The 27,826-nt window shown below is 34.5% G+C and overlaps 1 protein-coding gene across 6 annotated transcripts in view; it reads right to left on the bottom strand.

Annotated features, from left to right (window-relative positions):
- KIAA1109 (KIAA1109 ortholog) overlaps window positions 1–27,826 on the bottom strand; it is a 211,643-nt gene that overhangs the window by 123,473 nt on the left and 60,344 nt on the right. For 5 of the 6 annotated variants that reach the window (XM_041758126.1, XM_041758130.1, XM_041758131.1 and 2 more), the window contains exons 18-26: window positions 27,409–27,587; window positions 27,143–27,249; window positions 25,910–26,118; window positions 15,430–15,657; window positions 14,500–14,637; window positions 7,879–8,058; window positions 5,230–5,358; window positions 2,179–2,298; window positions 1,017–1,297 (exon numbers count right to left, since the gene is read on the bottom strand). In XM_041758126.1, coding sequence (XP_041614060.1) covers window positions 1,017–1,297; window positions 2,179–2,298; window positions 5,230–5,358; window positions 7,879–8,058; window positions 14,500–14,637; window positions 15,430–15,657; window positions 25,910–26,118; window positions 27,143–27,249; window positions 27,409–27,587 — 1,571 coding nt within the window. The remainder of the gene's footprint in view (window positions 1–1,016; window positions 1,298–2,178; window positions 2,299–5,229; window positions 5,359–7,878; window positions 8,059–14,499; window positions 14,638–15,429; window positions 15,658–25,909; window positions 26,119–27,142; window positions 27,250–27,408; window positions 27,588–27,826) is intronic. The other variant, XM_041758128.1, reaches the window with a different exon arrangement.

Raw genomic sequence — 27,826 nt, 5'->3', positions numbered from 1 at the left:
CAGGTCTCCAGGATCACGCCCTGGGCTGAAGGCGGCACTAAACCGCTGAGCCACGTGGGCTGCCCAGGATATACGTTTAACACAAACATGCAGAATTCTAAAATATAAATACAGGATGATTTCAAGAATAAGAAAGATACATTAAGGGGGATCCCTGGGTGGCTCAGCGGTTTAGCGACTGCCTTTGGCCCAGGGTGTGATCCTGGAGTCCCGGGATCGAGTCCCACGTCAGGCTCCCGGCATGGAGCCTGCTTCTCCCTCCTCCTGTGTCTCTGCCTCTCTCTCTCTCTCTATGTCTATCATAAATAAATAAATCTTTAAAAAAAAAAAAAAGAAAGAAAGATACATTAAAAATAAGGGGAACAAATATGACAAATTCAGTGTGGTAAGGTTATGGTAATTCTTTTCCTGTATTTTATCATTGTTTTCTCTATTTTTAAAATAAATTCATACTAATTTTATATGGGGGAGATGGAGATGGAAAAAGTTATACTGTCTTTTTAAATGGACATGATTCAGTAAGAGGCTCCGGCACTTTTTAAACCGCAGATCTAATTATTTCTTAATGACCCTTTCTTAAAGACTAGATCCTAGATCCCCTTAGTCTCCCTGCAGTTGTAAGAGCCCGCAAAAGGAAGAGTTTTGTAGAGTGCACGGTGATAGCAATGATGTTTTCTAGGAATGATGAATTGGAAGTGCATAACTGTGGTGAGAGAGAAAGGAGGTAGTGCTCTATGAAATGTGGAGAACAAGTAATTTAAACTCATTTCATTGCTAATACACATAGTATAGGCTTAGAAACACATTAAAAAACAATTTCCATCAACCACACCATTACCAGAAATGAGATATACAATGTATTTACTTAAATATCAGGTTCTGATACATTCACTGAGGTGTACCCAGCACAATATTTGGTCTTTATGTAAAATGTTCTTATTCTATTCCTAATAGTAGAATTATAAGATAATTTTTGTCTGAACTCGGGACTATTAACTTCCTCAAATTTCACTTACCTCTTAGTTCTGGCATCATGAGTTTCTAAGAAATGTCTTTGAGCCTCATGTTTAGAATGATGGTCAGCAGCTAATGCAACATCAACAGTAATGAGTCCTAAATTGGCTGACCCAGCTTCAAGCCAATAGGCCCTCCGGAGTAATGCAGGCTGAAGTCCAACTCTGGAATTATTTAATTGTTCAATGTACTGTCTCACTTGAAAATCCTGAATTGCAGCACTTATACCTTCCCCAACGGACTGATTGTGGAGATTACAGTTTGCAACTCGAATTGCACCCATCTAAATTGAATGAAGAAAATGAAATAAAACTGTAGTTTCTGTATTCTTAAGAAACTTTGAATAAACTATAGAATAGATATTTATCTCAAATTGCATGAAAGGCAGAAGGAAAAAGAGAAAAAAGGGAAATAGATATGATAAATGCAACAGAATAAAGTGGACATTCAATTAAAAAAATATGATAAAAAGAAAAGAATACAAGTCTAAAGGAAAACGAGAGGAGGAGGAAGGAAACGTCAGTAGTAAATAATAAAACCATAGACTCTTAACAAGATTTAATTTTAAGCAATAACCCATAAAGCAGAAGTGGCAAACAAATGCTTTCCAGAGCCAGGCAGGAGATAAATGTATAAAACCTAAAGGCATTCAAAATTGAATCTTTTAAAAACACTACGAATTTAATCCCTGCCATAAAAGCAACCTCCAAGTTTACATCCTTGCCATAAAGCAAAGTTATAATAATTCAGTCAGAGTAAAACAGTAGTGAAAGTATTAAGAAACAGACTGAAAGAAAATATGGACAAGCCAAAAACAGAAAGCTATCCCTGGAATTCTGTAGTATTCTGTGAGATGGCAAACTATAAATGTGTGTTCTATCTCAAGAAATGGAGGTTTTGAGGTATGTGGGTGCTCAGTCAGTTAAGAGACTAACTCTTGATTTCAGCTCAGGTCATGATCTCAGGGTTGTGAGATAGAGCCCCCATGTTGGGCTACACACTTAGTGAGGAGTCTGCCTCTCTCTCACTGTCCCTCTGCCCAACCCTCAGTTCATGCTCTCTCTCAAATAAATAAATAAATCTTAAAAAAGAAAACGAAATGGAAGTTTGGTTTAATAGAAGGGAAAAAGAACTACACTGACCAAGAAATAGACAAAAGTGTACCTTTAGATTTGTAGCACAGCCATGCTCCACAATATAAATATCTGCTCCATCTACTGCTAAACGAGTCATAGTATATTTCAAATCATCTGAAGTTGGACAAGGTCCAGGAATACAACTCAACTAAAAAGAAAAAGAACTGAATATTTAATTTTTCACCATCACATCACCATTTTGATACTCACATCTATTCATTTAAATAAAATTTTGGTTACACATGTATTTTTAAAAACCAGTCAATTAAACCTCATTTTTTTGTAATGATAAATGAAATCATCAGTAACTAAAGTCTTACTAATTAGAAACTAATCATAAGTAAGTCTGTACCATTTTCATTCAAAAGGGACAAGAATATAACTTGTTACTAAACTCACAAAGAATAGTCAAAGTAAACTGATAGGTGAACAGTGTCACAGGATTGTAAGAACTATGTAGGAGTTTAAAGTTTTAAGATTTTCTTATGAATACTCTATACTACACAAACACACACTTGTTTTTATAAATATATCAGTTGTAAATTTTATTATGACATCTAAGACAATCCACAAAAATGTAATATTGTTTTACTCCTAAGACAGATTTGGACATGGTTAGGTTGGAAGAAAACATACACTCCACCTACTACTTTGATGAACTTCTTGGGGAAATGGTAGCCCTGAGTAAATTACTGGCTCAATAGCTTGCAATTGCTCATGAGTGTCAGAGCCAGGAGTAGAACACAGGTGTCTTGAATTATACTCAGTGTTCTAAAATAATAAGGCATACTTTGGAGATATTGCGGATTCCATTCCAGACTACCGCAATAAAGCAAATATCACAATAAAGCAAGTCAAATGAATTTTTCTGTAGGTAAAATAAAAAACACAAGAAACAAGAAGTGTTCACATGGATGTGGGGAAAAAAGAACCCTCATATGCTGTTGGTAGAAATGCAAACTGGTGTAGCCACTGTGGAAGACAGTATGGAGGTTGCTGAAAAAATTAAAGGTAGAATTTTACCCTATGATCCAGTAATTGCACTACTGGGTATTTGCCCAAAGAATAAGAAAACACTAATTCAAAAGGCTATATGTACCTGTATGTTTACTGCAGCATTACTTAAAATAACTAAATTATGAAAGCAGCCCAAGTGTCCACCGATAGATGAAAGGATAAAGATGTGGGGTGTGATATATATATATATATATTACTCAGCCATAAAAAAGAATGAAATCTTGCCATCTACAATAACAAGATGAATGGATCCAGAGTGTGTAATGCTAAGCAAAATAAGTCAAAGAAAGACAAATTGCATATGATTTCATTAATATGTGAAATTTAAGAAACAAATGAACAAAGTAAAAAAAACCTCTGAAACAAATTAAAAAAATAGACCCTTAACTATAGAAAGCAAACAAATAGTTATAAGAGGGAAGTGGGCAGGGGGATGGATGAAACAGGTGAAGGAGATTAAGAGTACACTTGATAAAGCACTGAGTAACATACGGAATTGTTGAATCATTACATTGTACATCTGAAATTAATACAATATCTTAACTACTGGAATTAAATAAAAATTAAAAATACTGCTAAAGATGAAAAAAAGAATTTTTTTGGTTCCTCAGTGCGAATAAAAATTATGTTTATATTATATACTATAATCTAAGTGTGCAATAGCATATGTGTAGAAAAAATATACATGCCTTTATTGCTAAAAAATCCTAACCATCATCTGAGCTTTCAGCCAGTCATAATCACTGATCATACATAGATCACTGTAACAAATATAATAATGACAAGGTTTGAAATATTGCAAGAATTACCAAAATGTGACATAAAGACAAGCAGTGAGCAAATGCTGTTGGAAAAAGGTGCTCACAGATTTGCTTGATGTAGGGTTGCCACAAACCTTCAACTTGTAAACAAAACAAAACAAAACAAACCCCATAGTATCTGCAAAGCACAATAAACAAAGTATGTGTATTTCCCCCACACAAAATAAACCTAAAAAACCCTTATCTGAAACGACAGAGGCACATCAACGGTTGCATGGAATAATGAATGGCTGACTACAAAGGGACACAAAGTAATTTCTAAGGTGATAAAAATCTTCATTGGTGGTAATGTTACACCCATATGTATAAGACATTTGTCAAAACTCCATTTGTAAATTAAAAAGGGTAAATTTACTTATGAAAATTATGCCTTGATAAAGTCGATTTTTAAAAATTTTAAAGCAACATAAAACCTTTGAACCAAAAAAATAAAAAAGGGAAGGAGGAGAGGCCTACAAATATGTGTAAATTATCCATAAGGAATTAATTAGTTGACATATAACTAAAGATTCCCTAAATCCTGGCAATGTATTTATAACAAGAAAAAAATAATTTTATCACCAATTATAGTGATTTCCTACATTGTTGGTAAATAAGTAGAGGTTATAGGTTTTTGGACATAAAATTAAAAGCAGGATGAATTTTTCATGCTAATATTATAGCAAGCACAGTATGTATAACAAAAGAAAAAAGGAAAAGCACATATAGGGAAGAAATTAGAAAAACTAAACTGTTATCAATGATTATCTTTGTGTTACAGAATTAGGGTAAAAATTTTTTTGAAACTCCCATGCTTTCTTGGCAAATGCCAACATTACTAACCACATTACAGAAGAACAGGTAGTTCCGGGGGGGAGGGGGGAAGGGCCACAAACAACATCACTTAAGAAATTTACCCTTCCTCTTGCTTCAGTTTTTAAGTTTTCTACATAAATATATAGCCATATCCGAAAGAATGCAGTAACACAAGAAAACATGAGAGTTAACAGTAAACATGTAAGATAAAATCTTTATAATATTTCCATTTGTTTGTGAATTTATGTTTTAATAATTACCTCATGTTAGATATTTGTAACTAAATAACTGGCTAACAAATCTACAAAATAATTTTATTACTTGAGAAAACAACTATAATGCTAACTTTGTGGCTATGTGTATTTGATTTAAAGTTGGTATCTCAATCTTTCATTTTGAAAAATCCATGAATATTTATAATACCACTAACATATTTATTAACATACCTTGGACTCACAGAACCGACGGTCAAATCCATGCTGACATATTATTACTGATTTAGGTCTTTCCAGTTCATACTCCCGACATACCACATGAAAAACAAATGTCTGTCCCCACTCCAAGAGACAAGCTAGCTATAAGCAGGGACAGGTTGACAACAGTTAGCATTTTAAACACATGTTCAGAGTTCAAAAGCTTATCAAGAATATTAATACAGTTTGAAAGAACCCAAATGCTGTCTTATACCTGCTGCTACATAATCCACTTACTAGCCAGAATCACGATTTTTCTATGCATCATTTATAAGCTTATGTTACTTTTCATAGACCTACCTACGACCCAGCAATTGCACTGCTGGGGATTTACCCCAAAGATACAGATACAATGAAACGCCGGGACACCTGCACCCCGATGTTTATAGCAGCAATGTCCACAATAGCCAAACTGTAGAGGGAGCCTCGGTGTCCATCGAAAGATGAATGGATAAAGAAGATGTGGTTTATGTATACAAAGGAATATTACTCAGCCATTAGAAATGACAAATACCCACCATTTGCTTCAACGTGGATGGAACTGGAGGGTATTATGCTGAGGGAAATAAGTCATTGGAGAAGGACAAACATTATATGGTCTCATTCATTTGGGGAATATAAATAATAGTGAAAGGGAATAGAAGGGAAGGGAGAAGAAATGGGTAGGAAATATCAGAAAGGGAAACAGAACATGAAGACTCCTAACTCTGAGAAACGAACTAGGGGTGGTGGAAGGGGATGAGGGCGGGGGGTGGGGATGAATGGGTGACGGGCACTGAGGGGGGCACTTGACGGGATGAGCACTGGGTGTTATTCTGTATGTTGGCAAATTGAACACCAATAAAAAATAAATTTATTATTAAAAATAAAGCTTATGTTACTTTTCATTTGTGAATGACAAAACGCATAACAACTGAAAAATTCAACTTCAGCAACTTATAAATAGTAAGTACTTTCCTTCAAGGTTGTATCTTCCTTCTTATATGACTAACTGGAATCCTCTGCACAGAAAAGACCTAAAATTCTCTACTTAATAATAAACAAAGCTTGGATGTGAAATTATTATCTAATTATAGTGAGCTACAACTTCGGAAAATCAGGTATTTTGAAGATTAAAACACTTCTGTTTATGTAAATAGAAATTTAAGTATACATCAATTCTTCATCAAATCTTTGGTTCAAAAGTCCTTCATTTTATAATTGACTAGAGTTGTTAGCAATAAACACACTGAAACTTGGGTATACATGATATTATTCCCTTAAAAAAAGTGCAAATTTAAACTGTTGGAAAACAGGAGTTTCACTTTTAAAACATACAAAGAATAGAATAAACATTAAAAGAATGTATAGATTCATGGAACACTCACTGGAAACAGTGATGCCAAGATTCTAGTACAGAAGAAAGAGAAATGTTTCATCTTCTAATAAGGGCAACTTATATAAGATTCTAGCAATTGTTAGATTAAAGGAATTGTGTCCAGTCTTGTACTATTGGCATGGCTTTATTATGCATTTGTTAAGGAACAACTTTTTTTTTTTAATACGTTTCAGTTTTTACTTGTACATTAGAGCAAGAGATGGTGGATAATAAGGAAAGGATAGTGATCAGGCCAGTGGGCACTGAATATTTCGTTCCATCCACATTTATACATTCTGTTACATATTTTAGCTACTTGTATATAAAATATCCCTTTTCAGTTCCATTTTCCTATTTCTTGAATCTTAATTTTTGCTGCTTTCTAAAAATTTATGGCACATATACAAGGTACCTAGACTACTACTTTTTGTTGCTATTCCCTACCTATAAATGTTTCATATACATTCTGTAATTTTTTGTTAAAACTGAGTATGTATATTTCACACATTCAAGACCACATTCTAGTCTTCTCAAATGCCAAGATAGGTATGCATATTATCATGAATCAACAGGTGAGATGTTACAGTAACATGACTATTTGGCTAAATTTTAATGATCTGTTTCTAGAACTAAATAATCCTTACGACCTCTAGGTCTTCTAAAGATTAAGGAGGACAAGAGGAAGAAGGGGATTTTATCAAAAAGGATCACAACTAGCATTCTAGACCAGATTTACTTACTAGTAAATTTGTTTTTACTTATTCTTTAATACACATCAATAGCAGATATAAGTGATGTTATTTTGCTTTGAGAAATGACAAGAATTAAGCTACCTAATCCTGAACACCATAAGCAATATTTTCAAATCCTACTTTAGAAATACACAAGAAAGCAAAATTCTTAGAACAGAAGAAGTTTTCAACAGTGAAGAGACAACTAACATAATTTTAATAATATATACAATTTCCAGAACAGTTCTCATATTGAGTATATCCCAAAGTCTTGATATTGAAAGTGCTATGCAGAACTATGAAACATTACACTCTTCAATTTTATGTGGATCAGAAAAGTGAAACTTGTCTCTGACTCATCTATTGCTAAGAAAATTCTGAATGGCAAGAATGACTCCCATCCAAAAAGCAAAGAGTTGTCTGGCCATCAGAACATCATTAGTGACAATGCAATGAACATTCAAACAGGCATACGACTTACTCTTGGTGAAGCAGGTGACCAAAGGAAAAAGAAAATAAGTCAGAGAATCATACCTGTGGTGCTGTAACCTTAGCTGTAAGGCTTCCAGCCTGCACATCAATTAACCATGCATATTCCAAGGAATCACTTCCCAAAGGAAGACCTTCTGCTGAGAACATAGCATGTGCTCTCAGCTGGAGACCTGACAAATTGATGTGACCTTCCCTGAGTACTTCATCCACAGGGGGTCGCTGCTGAAAACAATAAGAAGACAACTGTAGGAAGTACAAGAAAATGGGCATTATAATTTCTAGTTGTTTTTTTCTCCAGAGACTAATAGTAAAAAGATGCTATCTGGAAAATAAGACTTAAGGATCCATGAGATCCTAACACAACCTTGTATAGTAAAAAGTCTCAGTTAAACTTCTTTAGTGACAATATCCATGAGAGCCCAAATCTGGAAGAGCAAAATAGCAGAGTCCTAAAAAGAATGAGATCTCTTTGATACAAATGAATGGCTCAATGAATAAAAAGAAATTAGTACTCTGACTGACAGTGAATATAAGAGACCATTCTTTGGTGGTAAGACAGGAATAATGAGATTAAAATACTAAAAAGAAAAAAAATAACAGGGAAGAACAAAGACTAGTAGGACCATAAAATGAAGAAGTAGGGAAGAAAGCCATCTTTCATATAGATTTTGAGAACTATATAAATATAAAAAGGATAGATTTATCTTACAGAAATTATATACTTACTACTAAAAAGCAGCAAATATTTCAAAGAGAAAAGTTCTAGGACTTACTCGGAAAACTAAAAGTCATGTCCTAAAATAGGGTATTCCATGGAACACTCAAAACAGGTTTGGCAATGCCGTATCCATCAGTTACCAATTTCTGTAGAATCTACCTCCCAATCTCTCAGAAATGTACTGATTTTCTTCTATCTTCACTGCTGTCATTGTGGTTCAAATAACACGACCTCTTGCTAAGATCTTTGCAAAGCCTCCCAGCATTCACTTTTATATCTCTGTCCTTCATACTCTACAAAACAACCACAGAGATCTAAAAGGGCAAATTTTATCGTGTTCTTGTCTCAAGATCATTATTATGCTATTTCCTCAATATTTCTCTTCTCTACCAGGTTTATTAGGGTAAAGACTATTTCTGTCTTGTTCACCTTTTATCCCACTGCACCAAATAGATACTGCTAAGTGACTACACAGATTTCTTCACAAGTCTTTTCAGAGAATTCAATATATTAATCTATATTGAGACAGTTAACAGGTATTTCCCAAACCATTTTACTATAGTAGTCTTTTTAGCATGTGTATGCAGGCCATCTGCACAAGGAACAGTGTTTTAGCATTCCTTGTTTCAACACATTTTAGGAAATGTATCCTCAAAAAAAAAAAAATTAAGGATATGAGCTAAATCAAATTTACAAAGAATTCTTAAAAGGAAATTTCAAATTATGACTATAATAATAGATGCATTTTTTCTTTTATTTTCATCTAAACTGTGTGACAATATATAAAATCACCAAAATTTCTTGAGGCATCAGTTCCCTTCTATTTTATCTGAGGAAGCTAGGAAGGGTGATTTGATAATTCTCAGTATAAGATACTTCTGATTGATTTTTTTTTAGCTCAAAAATACATATAAATCTTGGCTTGTCCTAGAGAGAGAACCTATCTAGTATACCAAAAAAGATCATATTCTAGATTTTATTGTGAGTTACATCTTATTGTGTCCCCTAAAAGGACATTCAAGTCCTAAGCCCAGGCACCTATAATTGTGACTTTACTGTATTTGAAAACAGGGTTTTAGCAGACGTAATCAAGTTAAAATAAGATTACAGCAAATTAGAATAGGCCATAATCCAATGACTGGTGTCCTTATAAGAGGAAAATTGGGACAGAGACACATGGAGACAATGCCATGAGAACACAAAGGCAGATATATGCATCTTGTAGATGCAATGCCAAGGACTGCCAGCAACCACCAAAAGCTTAAGATCCTCTCCTACAGCCTTGAGAGAGAGAACAATTCCCTGCCAATACCTTGACTTCAGAATTCTAGGCTCCAGAACTGTAAGAATATATTTCTCTTGTTTTAAGCCACCAGTGTGAGGTATGTTGCTACGGCAACCCTAGGAAACTAATATATATCATAAAATGCTCATAAATTAAAAGGTGATGGTTTCATATGTCAGATACAATAATCCATCCATCACCTGAGATCCTTACCTTGAGGCCCTGCACTAAGACTAATGCTATCAGGAATTAGCAGTTAAATCCTGGGTAACTCACCTGTACCATAAAAGATTTCTAAGGAATAGTCATGCCAGATATACAAAATACAAGCAAGTTAAGTAGATAAGTAAATTCCAAGAGAATATATAGAGAGTAGTCTTGTCTTTAGAATGAATTATGAAATGCTATCCATGTAGGAAACAAAATATCACCAGTACTTCTACTACCACCTTGATATTTCCAATCCATGTACTCCTTTTCTAATCACCAAATAAATCCTATGTTATATGTACAAGTTTGCCAGTAACTCTATAATTAGGATTAATGTGAACTCCCAAAAGATCCATAAAATATTCTCTTTATATCTAATAAAGTCTTTTGAGAATACAGTGATTAAAATAAAAGTCAAAGTGTTACCAGGTACTCATAAGAAAACAGAGATACTTAGCTAAAACTTTCAGAACTTAGACATATAAAGGTTTATTTATCTTTATTAATTTCCTCAATAGATTAAAAGAGAGGCTTTCTCTCCACATATTCACCTCCCAGAATAAAAAACAACCAATACTAATGACCTACTAAGTAGAGAGAGGAGGATAAAAGTAATTTTTAATGTTTCTACAGCAAATGAAAATACTAGTGTTATGCAAGTGATCTTTGTGATGATAGAATAGTTCTGTATCTCAATTTCAGTGCAGTTACATGAATCTACACGTGATAAAATGGTAAGAACTATGCACACACATTGTATCAAGTCAATTCTGGTATTGATACTGCACTTACATAAAAGATCAACATGGGGGAAACTGGGTGAAGGGTACACTGGACCTCTCTGTACTGTCTTTGCAGCTTTTTATGAATCATAATTACAGACATATGTCAGAGAAACTGCAGGTTCAGTTCCAGGCTACCACTATAAAGCAAGTATCACAATAAAGTCAGTCAAATGAAGTTTTTTGTTTCCCATGCATATATAAACTGTTATCTACTAAGGGTACAAGAGTGCTATGTCTAAAAAGAAACAATGTACATATCTTAATTAAAAAATATTTTATGATGGTAACCACCATCTAAGCTTCCAGTAAGTCATAATCTTTTTGCTGGTGCAGGGTCTGGCCTCCAAGCTGATGGCTGATAACTGATCAGGGGGGTGCCTGCTGATGGTTGCAGTGGCTATGGCTGTTTCTTAAAACAAGAAACAAGAAACTGACACATCGGTGGACTCTTCCTTTCACAAATGATTTCTCTGTAGCATGCCATGCTGTTTGACAAACAGTATGGTACCAAAAAATAGAACTTCTTTCAAGTTTGGGATCTATCCTCTCAAACCCGCTGCTGCTTTATCAACTCAGTTTATGTAATACTTTAAATCCTTGTTGTCATTTCAACAATCTTCACAGTATCTCCACCAGAAACTTCTCAAGAAACCACTTTATTTGTTCATCCCAGAGAACTGACTCAGCCATTAAAGTTCTGCCATGAGATTACAGCAATGCAGTCATCTCTTCAGGCTTTACTTCCAATTCTAGTTCTCTTGCTATTTTCAACACCTTACTTCCTCCAGTGAGGTCTTAAACCCTTCAAAGTAATTCATGAGAGTTGGAAGCAACTCCTTCCTAACTCCTGTTCATGTTGATATTTCGACATCTTGCTGTGAATCATGAATATACCTAATGGTATCTAGAATGGTGAATCCTTTCCAAAAGGTTTCCAATTCACCCAGATCCACCAGAGGAATCACTATCTATGCAGCTGTAGTTTTGTAACACCTTTTTCTTAAATAATAAGACATGAAAGTCAAAATGACTCTTTTATCTGTGGGCTGCAAAATGGATGTTGTGAATAGGGCATGAAAACAACATTAATTTCAGGGTACATCTCCATCACAGCTCCTGGGTGATCAGATGCACTGTCAATGTGCAGTCATATTTTGAAAGAGCTCTCTTTTTCTGAGTAGTAGGTCTCAAAAGTGAGCTTAAAATATTTAGTATATCATTTTGTAAAGAGATACACTGTCATCCAGGCTTGGTTACTTCACTGATAGAGCACAGACAAATTAGATTTAGCGCAACTCTTAAGGGCCCTAGAATTTTCAAAATGACAAATGAGCACTGGCTTCAACTTAAAGTCACCATGTCAGTCGATAAGTAGAATGTCATTCTTTCCTTTGAAGTTTTGAAACCAAGCATTGACTTCCCCTCTCAAGCTACAAAAATCCTTGATGGCATCTTCTTCCACTAGAAGGGTATTTAATCTACTTTGAAAATCTGTTCTTTAGTATAGCCACCTTCGTAAATTAACTTGGCAAGATCTTCTGGATGACTTGCTGTACCTTCTGTATCAGCACTTGCTTCACCTTGCACTTTTATGTTAGGGAGACGGCTTCTTTCCTTAAGCCTATGAACCCACTTCTGCTAGCTTCAAATTTTTCTTCTGTAGCTTCCTCACCTCTCAGCCTTCACAATCTGAAAAGAGTGAGAACCTTCCTCTAGATTAGGTTTTGGCTTAACGGAATGCTATGGCTGATCTGATCTTCTATCCAGACCATTAAAACTTTCTCTGAATCAACAAAAGTCTGTTTTGCTTTCTTATAATTGGTGTGTTTATTGAAGTTCAATTCAATTCTGATTTCCTTCAGGAACTTTTCCTTTGCATTTACAACTTGTCTGTTTGGTAGAAGAGGCCTGGCTTTCAGCTTACCTTGGGTTTTGTCATGCCTTCCTTACTAAGCTTAACTATTTCTACTTTTTGATTTAAAGTGAGAAACGTGCATTTCTTTCATTTGAACACTTAGAGGGCACTGCAGGGTCATTAATTGACCTAATTTCAATACCTTTTTGTCTTAGAGAACAGGGAGGCATAAGAAAGAAAAGAGGGAGAGACAGGGAACAAACCAGTTGGTGAACAGTCAGAACACATGCAGCATTTATAGCTTAAGTTTGCCATCTTATATGGGCACAGCTTGTGGCAAAACAACTACAATAGTAACATCAAGGATCAGTGAACACAAATCACCATAATAAATATGATCATGAAAAAGTTTGAAATACTACGAGAATTACCAAAATGTGACAGGGACATGAAGTGCCCAAATGCTGCTGGAAAAACGGCATTGATCAATTGCTTGATGCAGAGTTGTCACAAACTTTCAATTTGTAAAAAAATGCAATATCTGCAAAGTGCAATAAAGCAATACGTGATAGAATGAGGCATGCCTACTATTTAAAAAGTCTGATAAAAAAAATAAAAAAATAAAAAGTCTGATAAAGAAAATACATTCTGTGGCAAAATAAGCATATATTAGGTGTCAATTTCAGCTACTAAAATAAGCACATATTAGGTGTTAAGTTTCAGCTCATAGTAGCTGAAACTTTTCACTTTTAATGAAAAAATTAAATTCTATGTAAGAAAATATGGTCAGTTATGGCAAGAGTTGAAGAAGGGATAGGTCAGTTACTACACAGAATCCAAAGTAAGGGGGTGGCCCCGGTGGCGCAGCGGTTTAGCGCCGCCTGCAGCCCAGGGCGTGATCCTGGAGACCCTGGATTGAGTCCCACGTCAGGCTCTCTGTATGGTGCCTGCTTCTCCCTCTGCCTGTGTCTCTGCCTCTCTCTCTCTCTCTCTCTCTCTCTCTCTCTCTGTCTCTATGAATAAATAAATAAAATCTTAAAAAAAAAAAAGAATCCAAAGTAAGTTATCATCTGTTGATGATTTGGGGTTATCAGATTCATCCCCCCCATTTATACTTTTACCTTGCCTTATATTAAAATCCATTTATTTTTCTAAAGCTCATAACTTGACTAAAAGTAGGGAAGAGACCTAAAGTAGTGTTAAATGAAAAGTGAAGCCACTGGGCATTAAAAAATAACAACAAAATGATATAACCTACCCAAGAATGTAAATTATTCCCATTTGCTGAATATCATTGGTTCTCTTCCAAAAGAGCCCCAGGAATATCTTGAAGGCATTAACAAAATATCTTTTAAATCGGTTAGGTGAAAAGAATAATTCATGTGGATATGGATGTTTTAAAAATTTATAATACTGGTGAATATGAATATGGAGGTGTGATTTTCAACAGGATTCATCAAAATTTTATACATTTTTCCCTTACCTAAATACATGAAAAAGTTATAAGGGTATTTCTATGTCTAAAAACAAGAGAGAGAGAATATAATTGTATGGGATCACATAAATAGAAAACAGCAGGAAAACAAAAAAAAATGAGATTCTTGGAAAACTTACATATTTACATATATATATACATATATATGTGTGTGTGTATATATAGACACACAAGACTTCTTATTATCATTAAATTAAAAGCCTATAACTTAAAGAGCTATATATTACATGCACAGAAGCTAACACACTGTTTCGATCCCGTAAGCAATAACAATACATCTTTAAGTCTCTACTATATAACTCACTTTCATATTACCTGATAGTTATCACTAACAAACACATTCAGGGGTGACAGGACAAGTTGCAGCATGGTCTCCCGAAATCCTTTTTTCATTTCAAAACATAGTCTTTCCAAGAATGCTGTAGGGCACTCAGGACCATCAGTGGTTCCATGCTAAAGTCAAATATAATACTATAATCAAGATACAGAAAATACAAGACCAAGAAAGTACAGGAAAATAAAAATTACATTTATATAATTAATAGATTTTGAGTCTTTAAAAGGAGAAATAGTGCTTACTGACAAAATTAACTATTCTGTACCCCAGTAAGAACATCAGGTTCACTAAGCACCAGAGATGACTTCTCTGCTATGCAATCCTAGGAGCATGACATGGGGCCAGTAGGCAGCACAATGCTCTAGGGTCTCACTCTCCCTATCTGGCCTCAATCCAATGACTCCAGGTTCTCGGGGCAATGTAATCTCATTCCAAATTAGTGCCAATAGTTCATGGGTCAACCTGAGATTGAAACAGGATTCTGTGCTGGATCCAAACCCTTGAAAATAATTCAACCTGAGGGTCAAGCTGAATCTTGATTTTTAGTAGGCTCCAAAATGGTCTAGAGTTAGATAAAGAAAGGATAATAAAATGTAAATTTTAGAATATCTGTAAGGCTACCTATCATAAACCAAGCAACTCAACATCATGACAAAATGTTCTAAAGTTGCAAAGAACTGCAAGAAGTAACTAAAGTGATAGAAGAAAAATAGAAAATTATCAATGATCAAAGTAATCACATTATGAAGAAAATAAATTAGCTTTATAAAGGTAAAAGGATAAATTTTAAAGTTTTCAAATCTGAATTTTTTTATTAGTGTATGCATGTGTGTACACATATCTACAGTTTTCTAAGTTGGGTGAATTTCCAAATATACTCCAGACCATTTTGATACATAAATACTTACAACAGGAAGACGCCCATGAACTTTGTACAAATTAACAAGTACAGTAATATCCCAAGGACGCAAGGTAAGTGGATGAATTGACTTGGCTGAACTTTCATTTTCCTTTTTGTCATTTTCCATTCCAACAGCAGTCCACCCAGAGCTGGATGATGTTGACAGTGACAGAACAGGACTTGAAATAACCTCTTCAAAATCCATATACATGTCATCTTCCCCAAAGTAGTTTTCCTATAAATATTATGAACAAACTGCTATTAAGGAGTTATGTAACAGTAACTTTTCAATTTAGAACCTGAATTTTGAAAATCAAACATCTCACTATTTTATTCAGTTAAAAGTATATGGTCTGTTTCCTAGAAATGAAAAACAAAACAAAGATATGTATGCTTAAGACATACTCTTCCTTGGCTACTTAGCAAATAAACATTCTGTAGCAAACTAAAACAACCCTCAGCCCAAAAAAAACTAATAAAAAAATCACATAAGTTATAGTAAAGCTTCATGACAATACCACCTCCAATTATAGCAAAAACTTGCAATTTAGGTCCTAGAAGAAAATTTTAAAGATCTGTAAGGTTCAATTGTTTTCAATCTTTCTCAGAGTTCTGAGGCAATAATATGCAGAGACATCCTTAAAGGAAGAGCTGAAATTCACTGAAAATCAATTCACTGAAATTCAATTTAGCTAAATCCAATTAGCTAGCTATTCCAATTTGGCTAAATCCAATAAATATATTCGGGGTGAAATATTTATCACAAGTGCTTTTAACAACTTAAATAAATTATCAACAGTTACTAAAACTTCCTTTCATGTAATTCATTTGGTTTCTTATGCAAAGTATTTTAACTATTAATATTCTAGTTCTTTCGCATCAGAACTTAAATTTATTTTTATTATTTTCTTTTTTAAAGTTTTTATGATAATCATAGTTAGTTATCATACCATGTAATACTAGTTAGAGGAAGATTTAGTGATTCATCACTATAAACAACACCCAGTGCCCATCACAAGTGCCCTCCTGATCCTCATCTCTTACTTCACCCTTTGCCCCCACTTCCTCCCCTCTGGTAACCATCAGTTTGTTCTCAATAGTTAAGAGTATATTTCTTGGCTTGCCTCTCTCTTTTTTATTCCCCTATGCTTGTTTATTTCTTAAATTCAGCAGATAAGTGAAATCATATGGTATGTGTCTTTCTCTGACTTTTTAATGAAATTTTTTCTTACCATTATTCTGAATTTAAATTTTTTCTATTTGATTTGTCAGCAGTAATCAAAAGCTGTTAAAATATTGCTGTTAACGCAGTTAACTATATTTGTTCAATATTAGAAATCAAATCAGTATTTTGATAAATTCTGCATTTTACTTATTGACACAATTATTTTCTGGTTGTAATTCTAGTCAATTAATCAAGCCAATTAAATACCTTTTCATAGGAAAGAATGTTGAAGGATGTTCATCTGGCTAATTGGTTGTAGGGCTAATATTAAAACCCCAAATCTACAAACTCACAAAACTGATGTTTTTTCCTCTATTCCCTATTGTTTTCTGGCTCTAATAATTTAGGCCCTACTTAGAACCTGCTGGATATCCTGATAACTAAAGATGGACAAATCCAAGCACAAATATAAACGTAAATAAACACTGGTTTTTATCCTAAATTCTAACATTAAATTTCTAAAGCTAATAATAAATTTCTAATTGATTTTGAACATTAAAGATCTAGAAGTATTCAAAGCAGCAGTTCTCAGATCATTTGAGAAGCCTATTCAAAATACACATGCCATGGAAACAAATTCTCCATGGAGACAAGGAGACAAGTTCAATAGGTTTGCAATGGGCATGGATTTCAGTGAGAGGAAAATAAAATAGTTCCTTCAGTGATTTTAAAAATCTGCAAATGGCCTCCAGTCCCAAAAACCTCTACGTCACCCTTCCTCCACACAACTGATCAATGGCATCAGTGAACAATGTTCACATTCATTAGCTTTCAACATACTAAGAGTTATCAACAAATCAATAGAAATAAGTTATATTTTGATTTTAAATAATCCCACTCCACATATCTATTATTTTCAAAAGATTCCTTAAAAGTCTCTTATAGCCTCTTGCAATTTTTAACCTTAAAAACAAAAGATTCATGTAGATTATTAAAACCAAAAGAAAAATATTCTCTTGGGCCTATTCTTCAATTTGCTACCAAAATAATCTCCGTTTAATTATCTGAAACAGAAATAACTCATAGCAAATTCTTTAGGGAATACTGAATCTCCAATATAGTAGAGAACATTTGCCAATTTTTATTAAATGTGTCAATGACTGTTTTTAAAGAACTATAAACTCTAGGAGTCTTTTATGAGTTCTGATATTTGTACATATTGAATATTATAAACAAAAATACTTTAAAATTATAACTCCCTTAAAACACTAGTCATATGTTAAATGTTTGGTGTTGAATGTGATTTAAGTTTTGTGTTCATTTTAGTTTAATTTTTTTAGTATGTGAACTCCATCCCTAAGGGTTAATTTCTTAAGGATTCACTTTTAAAAATTACCAAGAGGTTAACCAAAATATAAAGCAAAAAGCTACATATTATGGCAAACTTTTATTGTATTTTAAGATTAATAAATGTACGCAAATATTTACAAATACAAATAAAAGTTCTATTTTCATGTTATGATAGTGTGCAAAATTGAATTATCTCTAAAACAAATTCTAAGCAACCCTAGAAAAAAGCAATGATTTATATAACTGGAAAAATGTATTCTTTTGTCAAGTTTCCGGGATGAATGAATTTAAAAATGATAAAACAAGCTAGGGACACCTGGGTGGCTCAGCGGTTGAGTGTCTGTCTGCCTTTGGCCCAGAGCGTGATCCCTAGATCCGGGATCAAGTCCCACATCAGGCTCCTTGCAGGGAGCCTGCTTCTCCCTCAGCCTACGTCTCTGCCTCTGTCTCTCATTATGTCTTTCATAAATAAATAAAAATCTTAAAAAAAAGCTATATTTTCAATCTACTTAAGAGCCTTATAACATTTTATTTTCCTAGAGATATTTTGAGTGTCAAGTACTATTTCAAGTAATAGGATACTACCATTTTTTCCCCAGCCTACTTATGCAATGATACTCATTTCTCAAAAAAGAAGAATACTATAGTTTAAAAAATCTAAGAAATTCAAAGAAGTAGGGGGGAATAAAAACAACATACAGGTACTCTGTTTCCAATACTAAATTTTTTTAATGGAAACTTGATAGCCAGGTTTAAAGACTGCTCAAGACTATTAAAACTTTTTTTATTTCCAGTAAGGAAAACGTATAAGCCAAATATACTCACCATTAATCCAGTTACTACTGACTACCACTGATATGCCATCACTATTTAGATTCAGATTTACCATCTTCTATTAAGAAAAAATGTAATAAGACTAAGAGAAGTCAATTCAGAAGACGTAAACATTTCCATAAAATAATCTCACAAATTTTAATGCATGTTAGTATATATTTATCTCAGAGTTCTTGATAATAATAATGGTACCCTTAGTTTCTTTTGTGTATTTTGGAAATCAGTTTTTCATATAAACAGTCAAACAAATATGACTCTTTCTTTTCCCTAGTCTATCCTTCAGAATTTCTTGATGTTTAATTCTGGTAACTAAGGGGGACACCTGGGTGGCTCAGTGGTTGAACGACTGCCTTTGGCTCAGGGCATGATCCCGGGGTCCTGGGATTGAGTCCTACATCAGGCTTCCCGCAAGGAAGCCTGCTTCTCCCTCTGCCTATGTCTCTGTCCCTCTCTTTGTGTCTCTCATGAATAGATAAGTAAAATCTTGAAAAAAAAATTTCTGGTAACTAAGGAAAATATAATCTCAGTCACATGAATTCTCACATTTTCCTTGTTTTACATATACATACATACATTCTAACACTAAATAGAACATAAATATATATTAAAACAAATGAAAAAAGGTAATTGAAAGAGAGATAATTAAGATAGGATACATCTTGGGCACCTGGGTGGCTCAGCGGCTGAACGTCTGCCTTTGGCTCAGGTCATGATCCCAGGGTCCTGGGATTGAGACCCACATTGGGCTCCCTGCATGGAGTCTGCTTCTCCCTCTGCCTATGTCTCTGCCTCTCTCTATGTGTCTCTCATGAATAAATAAATGAAATCTTTTAAAAAATGAGCAAAATTCAACTTATCTTTAGAAAAAAAAAAAGATAGGATACATCTCCATGTCAGCATGACACTAAACTTTCTGGTAGGCAGAAAGAAAACAAAAGGAAAAAAAAAGACTTAAAGAGTTACTTATATTTCTAATAAAAGGAACTAGAGTTCATTGGCCTAGAAAAATTTTTTGCTTGTCATGTTTTGTATACATATTTTTAAAAATATTTCAAAACTTTAAATTTTCAATTTGTTTTAGTAAATACTTCATACAAGTTCTAAGTTAATTTGATGAATGCAAATACTAATACAAACTTTAGTACAATAAACCTTTGACACTACTGAACAACTGTTATAAAACCTTAATTAATAGAAGAGACTGTATGAAAACAAACTATCAGGCAGCCCCCGGGTGGCTCAGTGGTTTAGCGCCTCCTTCAGCCTGGGGCGTGATCCTGGAGACCCGGGATGCAGTCCTATGTCGGGCTCCGAGCATGGAGTCTGCTTCTCCCTCTGCCTGTGTCTCTGCCTCTTTCTCTCTCTCTCTCTCTCTCTCTCTCTCTGTCTCTAATGAATAAATAAATAAATAATCTTAAAAAAAAAAAAAAGAAAGAAAAGAAACTATCAAGAGAGGTTGTATTTATGGAGAATTTGTAAAGAAATCTTTTAAAAAAAGGTATTTACTCCTTTCTCATTCTTCTTTACAGTCCTCTTATTTTTGATGAATATGTATTATTATGGAATTTTTAAAAGTAAAAAACCGGGGCACAGTAAACATATAGTAATGCAAAAAAGTATTTCTTAAAATTTTATTTTATTATTTTCTGAAAGCAGGGTTCTCTTATACTTCTTTTGCTGTGTTATATTATAATGTGTTAAAATTTGTCCCTATACATATCTGTCCTACAATATCCTCCAGCTTATCTCCTTGAGAACAGATGCTGTATCATCTCTATCGCCAGCAACTAGCACAATTCCTAGAATATATTAAATGCTAAAAATGCAAAATAAAAACTTAACTGAGAAGTACACCATTTTTAATAAATAAGTTTGTAATTGAGTCTAGCACCACAATTCTAGCACCACAATCAACATATATAACATACGCTCATCAACCTTAAGCCAACAAACTGGCTATTTCAAATGACCTTAATTTTGATTAGATATTAACTATTTTGTCTATGTTTAAAAATGTGTAAGATGACAGAAACTAAAAGAATTTGTGATGACCAAACCAGCCCCACAAAAAATATTAAAAAGGATCTGTTAAATGAAGAAAGAGCCCAAAAGTAACACAGACCAAGGAAAAGAGACAATATGCAGAAATAGAGACTTTACAAGTAACACAATGGCACTTAATTCATATCTTTCAATTGTTACACTGAACATGAATGGGCTAAATGCCCCAGTCAAAAGACACATGGTATCAGACTGAATAAAACAGCAAGATCCATCTATATGCCATCTACAAGAGACTCATTTTAGACCTAAAGACACCTTAAGACCGAAAATGAGGGGGAGGGGAACCATTTACCATGCAAATGGACCTCAAAAGAAAGCTGGGGTAGCAATCCTCATATCAGATAAATTATATTTTATTTTTTTTATTTTTTTTTATTTTTTAATTTTTATTTATTTATGATAGTCACAGAGAGAGAGAGAGAGAGAGGCAGAGACACAGGCAGAGGGAGAAACAGGCTCCATGCACCGGGAGCCCGACGTGGGATTCGATCCCGGGTCTCCACGATCGCACCCTGGGCCAAAGGCAGGCGCCAAACCGCTGCGCCACCCAGGGATCCCGATAAATTATATTTTAAACCAAAGACTGTAATAAGAGATGAAGAAGGACACTATATCATAATTAAAGGGTCTATCCAACAAGAAGAGCTAACAACTGTAAATATTTATGCCCCTAAGAGAGAAGCAGAAAATTACATAAGCCAATTAATAACAAAATTAAAGAAACACATTGATAATAATACTATAATAATAGGGGACTTTAACACCCTACTCACAGCAGTGGATAGATAATCTAAGCAGAAGATCAAGAAAGCAAGGGCTTTGAATGACATATTGGATCAGATGAAGTTCACAGATATATTTAGGGCATTCCATCCTAAAGCAACAGAATACACATTCTTCTCAAGTGCACATGGAACAATCTCCAGAACAGATCATATACTGGGTCACAAATCGGGTCTCAACCAGTATCAAAAGACTGGGATCATTCCCTGCATATTTTTGGACCACAATGCTTTGAAAATGGAACTCAATCACAAGAAGCAATTTGGAAGGAATTCAAATACATGGAGGCTAAAGAGTATCCTAGTAAAGAATGAAGAATGAATGGGTCAAGTGGGAATTAAAGAATTTAAAAATTTGTGAAAATGAAAACACAATCATTCAAAACCTTTGGGATGCAGCAAAGGTGGTCCTAAGGGGAAAGTATATAGCAATACAAGCCTTTACTATAAGAAAGGTCTCAAATACGGGCAGCCAGGGTGGCTCAGCGGTTTGGCGCCACCTTCAGCCCAGGGTGTGATCCTGGAGACTGGGAATCAAGTCCCACGTCAGGCTCCCTGCATGGAGCCTGCTTCTCCCTCTGCCTGTGTCTCTGCCTCTCTCTCTCTCTCTCTGTTCTCGTGAATAAATTTAAAAAAAAAACTAAAAAAAAAAAAGGTCTCAAATATACAACCTAACCTTACACCTAAAAGAGCTGAAGAAAAAAACAGCAAATAAAGCCTAAACCCAGCAGGAGAAGATAGTTAATAAAGATAAACCAGAAATCAATGAAATAGAAACCAAAAGAATACTAGAACAGATCAACAAATTGAGGACCTGGTTCTTTCAAAGAATTAATAAGATCGATAAACGACTGGCCAGACTTATCAAAAAGAAAAGAGAAAGGACCCAAATAAATAAAATTATGAATAAAGGCAAGAGATCATGGCCAACACAAAAAATACAAATTATGAGAACATATATGAGCAACTATATGCCAATAAATTAGGCAATCTAGATGAAATGGATGCATTCCTAGGAATATATATATAAACTTCCAAAATTGAAATAGGAAGAAATAAAAAAAAACCTGAAAAGACCCATAAGCAGCAAGGAAATTGAAGCAGTAATCAAAATCTCCCAACAAGTAAGAGTCCAGTGCCAGATGGCTTCCCAGAGGATTACTACCAAACATTTAAAGAAGAATATCTATTCTTCTGAAGCTGTTTTAAAACATAGAAATGGAAGGAGAACTTCCAAACTCTTTCTGTGAAGCCAGCATTACCTTGATCCCCAAACCAGATAGACTCCATCAAAAGAGAGAATTACAGACCAATATCTCTGATGAACATGGATGCCAAAATTCTCACCAAAATACTAGCCAATAGGATTCAATAGTACAGTAAAAAAGATTAGTCACTACGACCAAGTGGGATTTATTCCTAGGCTGCAAGGGTGGTTCAATATCGGCAAATCGATCAATGTGTTACACTACATTAATAAAAGAAAGGACAAGAACCATGTGATCCTCTCAATAATGCAAAAATGCAAAAAAAAATAGATGCAAAAAGGATTTGACAAAGTAAAGCATCCTTTTTTTAAAAAAAATTTTTTATTTATTTATGATAGTCACACAGAGAGAGAGAGAGAGAGAGGCAGAGACACAGACAGAGGGAGAAGCAGGCTCCATGCATCGGGAGCCCGACGTGGGATTCAATTCCGGGTCTCCAGGATCGCGCCCTGGGCCAAAGGCAGGCACTAAACCACTGCGCCACCCAGGGATCCCTAAAGCTTCCTTTCTTAATTAAAACTCTTCAGTGTAAAGATAGAGGAAACATACCTCAATATCATAAAAGCCATATACGAAAATCCCACAGCAAACATCGTTCTCAATGGGGAGAAACTGAGAGCATCTCCCCTAAGGTCAGGGACATGACAAGACGTCCACTCTTATCACTGCTATTCAACATAGTACTATAAGTCCTAGCCTCAGCAATCAGACAACAAAAAGAAATAAAAGGCATCCAAATCAACAAAGAAGTCAAGCTCTCACCCTTCACAGATGACATGATACTCTGTATGAAAAACCCAAAAGACTCCATCCCAAAATTGCTAGAACTCATACAGGAATTCAGCAAAGTGGTAGGATATAAAATCAATGCACAAAAATCAGTTGCATTTCTATACACTTAAATGAGACAGAAGAAAGAGAAATTAAGGAGTCAATCCCATTTACAATTACACCCAAAACCATAAGATATCTAGGAATAAACCTAACCAAAGAGGCAAAAGATCTATACTCAGAAAATTATAGAACACTCATGAAAGAAATTGGCAAAGACACAAAGAAAGGGAAAAATGTTCCATGCTCATGGAATGGAAGAACAAATATTGTTAAAATATCTATGCCACGTAGAGCTATCTATACATTTAACGCACTTCCTATCAAAATACTATCAACTTACTTCAAAGAGCTGGAACAAACAATTCTAAAATTTGTATGGAACCAGACAATACCCTGAATAGCCAAAGTAATGTTGAAAAAGAAAACCAAAATTGGTGACATCACAATTCTGGACTTCAAGCTGTATCATTAAGCTATGATCATAAAGACCATATGGTACTGGCACAAAAACAGAAATACAGATCAATGGAATAAAATAGAAAACCCAGAAATGGATGCTCAACCCAATGGTCAACTAATCTTCGACAAACCAGGAAAGAACATCCAATGGAAAAAAGACAGTACCTTCAACAAATGGTGTTGGGAAAATTGGACAGCCACATGCACACCATATACAAAAATAGACTCAAGATGGATGAAAGACCTAAGCGTGAGACAGGAATCCATCAAAATCTTAAAGTAGAACAGGCTGCAATCTTTGTGACCTTGGCAACAGCAACTTACTAGACATGTCTCCAAAGGCCAGGGAAACAAAGGCAAAAATGAACTATTGGGACTTCATCAAGATAAAAAGCTTTTGTACAGCAAAGGAAACAGTCAACAAAATCAAAAGACAATTGACAGAATGAGAGAAGATACTTGCAAATGACATATAAAAGGCTGGTATCCAAAATCTATAAAAAACTTATTAAACTTAACTCCCAAAGAACAATTAAATCCAGTCAAGAAATGGGCAGAAGACACGAACAGACATTTCTCCAAAGAAGACATACAAATAGCTAACAAACAGACACATGAAAAAGTGCTCAATATCACTTGGTATCAGGGAAATAAAAAACAAAACCACAATAAGATACCACCTCACACTAGTCAGAATTAATGGCTAAAATTAACAAGTCAAGAAATGACAGATGTTGGGAAGGATGTGGGGAAAACTGTTGGTGTCTTACACTGTTGTTAAGAATGCAAGCTGGTGCAGCCACTCTGGAAAATAGTATGGAGGTTCCCCAAAAAGTTGAAAATAGAGCTACCCCATAACCCAGCAATTGCACTACTGAATATTTACTCCAAAGATACAAATGTAGTGATTCAAAGGAGCACCTGCACCCCAATGTTTATAGCAATGTCCACAACAGCCAAACTATGGAAAGAGCCTAAATGTCCATCAATAGATAAATGGATAAAGTAATGGTGTATACACACACACACACACACACATACACACACACACAATGGACTACCACTCAGCCACCAAAAAAAATGAAATCTTGCCATTTGCAATGACATGGATGGAACTAGAGGATATTATGCTAAGTGAAATATGTCATTAGAAAAAGATAATTATCGGGATCCCTGGGTGGCGCAGCGGTTTGGCGCCTGCCTTTGACCCAGGGCACGATCCTGGAGACCCGGGATCAAATCCCACATTGGGCTCCCGGTGCATGGAGCCTGCTTCTCCCTCTGCCTGTGTCTCTGCCTCTCTCTCTCTCTGTCTCTCATGAATAAATAAATAAAATCTTTAAAAAAAAAAAAAAGAAAAGAAAAAGATAATTATCGTATGATTTCATTTATATGTGGAATTTAAGAAACAAAACGGGATCACAGGAGGAGAGTAGAAAAAAATAAAACAAACGAAATCATGGAGACAAACCATAAGAGACTCATAATCATAGAAACAAACTGAGGGTCGCTGGAGGAGAAGGCAGTGGAGGGGGCAGGGTACCTGGGTGATAGACATTAGGGAGGGCATGTGATATAATGAACATTGGGTATTACATGCACTGATGCATCACTAACTTCTACCTCTAAAACCAATAACACATTATATGTTAATTAATTGAATTTAAATAAATTTTAAAAAATAGAATGTAACAAATTTTAAAAATGTGTAAGATTTTTTAAAAATCATACCTTTATACATAAGAAGGCATTTAATAGCGGTCCATAGAGAGTTATTTGAGAATCTGGGGAAAGTTCCATTTCTACATGAAGCTTATCAGGTGGAAGTTCTGAGGGATCAATAGGTGGGCGTGAAGAAGTAGAAGGAGAAGAAACAACTCTATCTGATGTTTTCTGGGATGGCCTTAATACAGATAGCATTGTTTCTTCCATTTCTGACACTGGAAAAAATTAAGGAAAAAAAATTTGTGGCAGAGAATTTCTTAGAAGTTCTTTAAGGAACTCTTCACTAAGAAATTCTATTTTGTAATTTTTCATGAAAGTAGCTATCTCTGATATAGTATCTGTAATACATAATGAAAATAGACTTGCAAGTCTAATAATTAAGAATGCGAAATAAAACAGACTTTATTGAAATATGTGTAGAGATACATAAATCAGATGGCATAGAATCAATGAACATTTCCTATTAACATTCTTGAGTCCCTATAATATAAATTCAGGTGACAAATAGGCTTTATCTATACTTGGGCATTAAAGTACAAAGCAGTTTTCACATAAACAGCTATTCAAATACAGTGTGATATTATCAAGCTCTGAACGTAAGAATAATTATGAAAACTATTCTTTAACACTTAACTCACAGGAAAAATACAAAGAAAATATCACTTGACTCTAATTTTATTTTGGATCATGGTAACAGGTACATAAGCTTCAAGGAAGCTATGATATGATAGTTTTGAAAATGCATTAAAAAAATAACATTTCATGAAGCCAAGTGCTTTAAATACAGAGAGAGAGAGAGAGAGAGAGAGAGAGAGAGAAAGAAAGAAAGAAAGAAAGAAAGAAAGAAAGAAAGAAAGGAAGGTAGGTAGTATATTCACATCTTATTTGATATTCTAGTTTGGCAGAACTTGAAAAAATTATTTACTTTCTCTGAGCATATTTATTCAAATCTACTATAACAATAATAACAATTATCTCAGAGTAGTTGTAAGGATTAAGTGAGATAATGCAAACCAGTAAACAGCTTGGTCTAGTATTTGAAACATAGTAAATGCTCAATGAAAGTTAATTATAATTATGCCAAAAATCCTAAAGGTTTTTAAATGTATACAATTATGTCAAATGAAAATATATATTTCCATATTTAAAATTTTTTCTCTTATATTTTTAATAGTTATCAATCATAAAACCAGATGTTCCAAAGTACAAATTATATAAAAATTATATAAAAACACTTACATGATTGTTTTAGCTGCTCATCTGCTTTTTGTGGATAAATTGGATGCCATGTATAATCAATTGTAAGCATGACACTTGGTACAGTCCAGCATTCAACCCAACCAGATCTTTGAAGAACAAAAAATAAAGTTCTGGTCAGGTATTTTATTCTTTTAATTGTATACAAATACCAGTCACAACTTTTACCACTATTGTTTGAAAGAATCAGAAGAATTTTCTCCACATATAAACACAAAATACTTAAATCACTAATTTTATATACTTACTTTTCTTGTGTAATATTCCGCCATTTTGGTTTAACTGTTTTCTGGCCACTTTGACACTCAGCAGGAATACCAGTATCATGAGTCATTTTATTTGGATGGCAATTCTTTACCAGCATAAATAATGAATATTTACTAGGGTGGCAATCTGGTAGAAATAAATGAAGATCAACATCTTCTCCCTAAAAAAGAATTTATCTTTACCCAAAGTAATAAAACAGGTACATAAATATGTTAGATTTCTACTTATAGCCAAAGTTATGTATAATATTATCGAGAATAAATTCAAAAGAAAATGAACATAGGGATCCCTGGGTGGCGCAGCGGTTTGGCGCCTGCCTTTGGCCCAGGGCGCGATCCTGGAGACCCGGGATCGAATCCCACATCGGGCTCCCGGTGCATGGAGCCTGCTTCTCCGTCT

The sequence above is a fragment of the Vulpes lagopus genome, chromosome 6 (assembly GCF_018345385.1).
Source record: "Vulpes lagopus strain Blue_001 chromosome 6, ASM1834538v1, whole genome shotgun sequence".
NCBI classification, from domain to species: domain Eukaryota; kingdom Metazoa; phylum Chordata; class Mammalia; order Carnivora; family Canidae; genus Vulpes; species Vulpes lagopus.
This window is presented reverse-complemented; position numbering and strand designations above follow the sequence as displayed.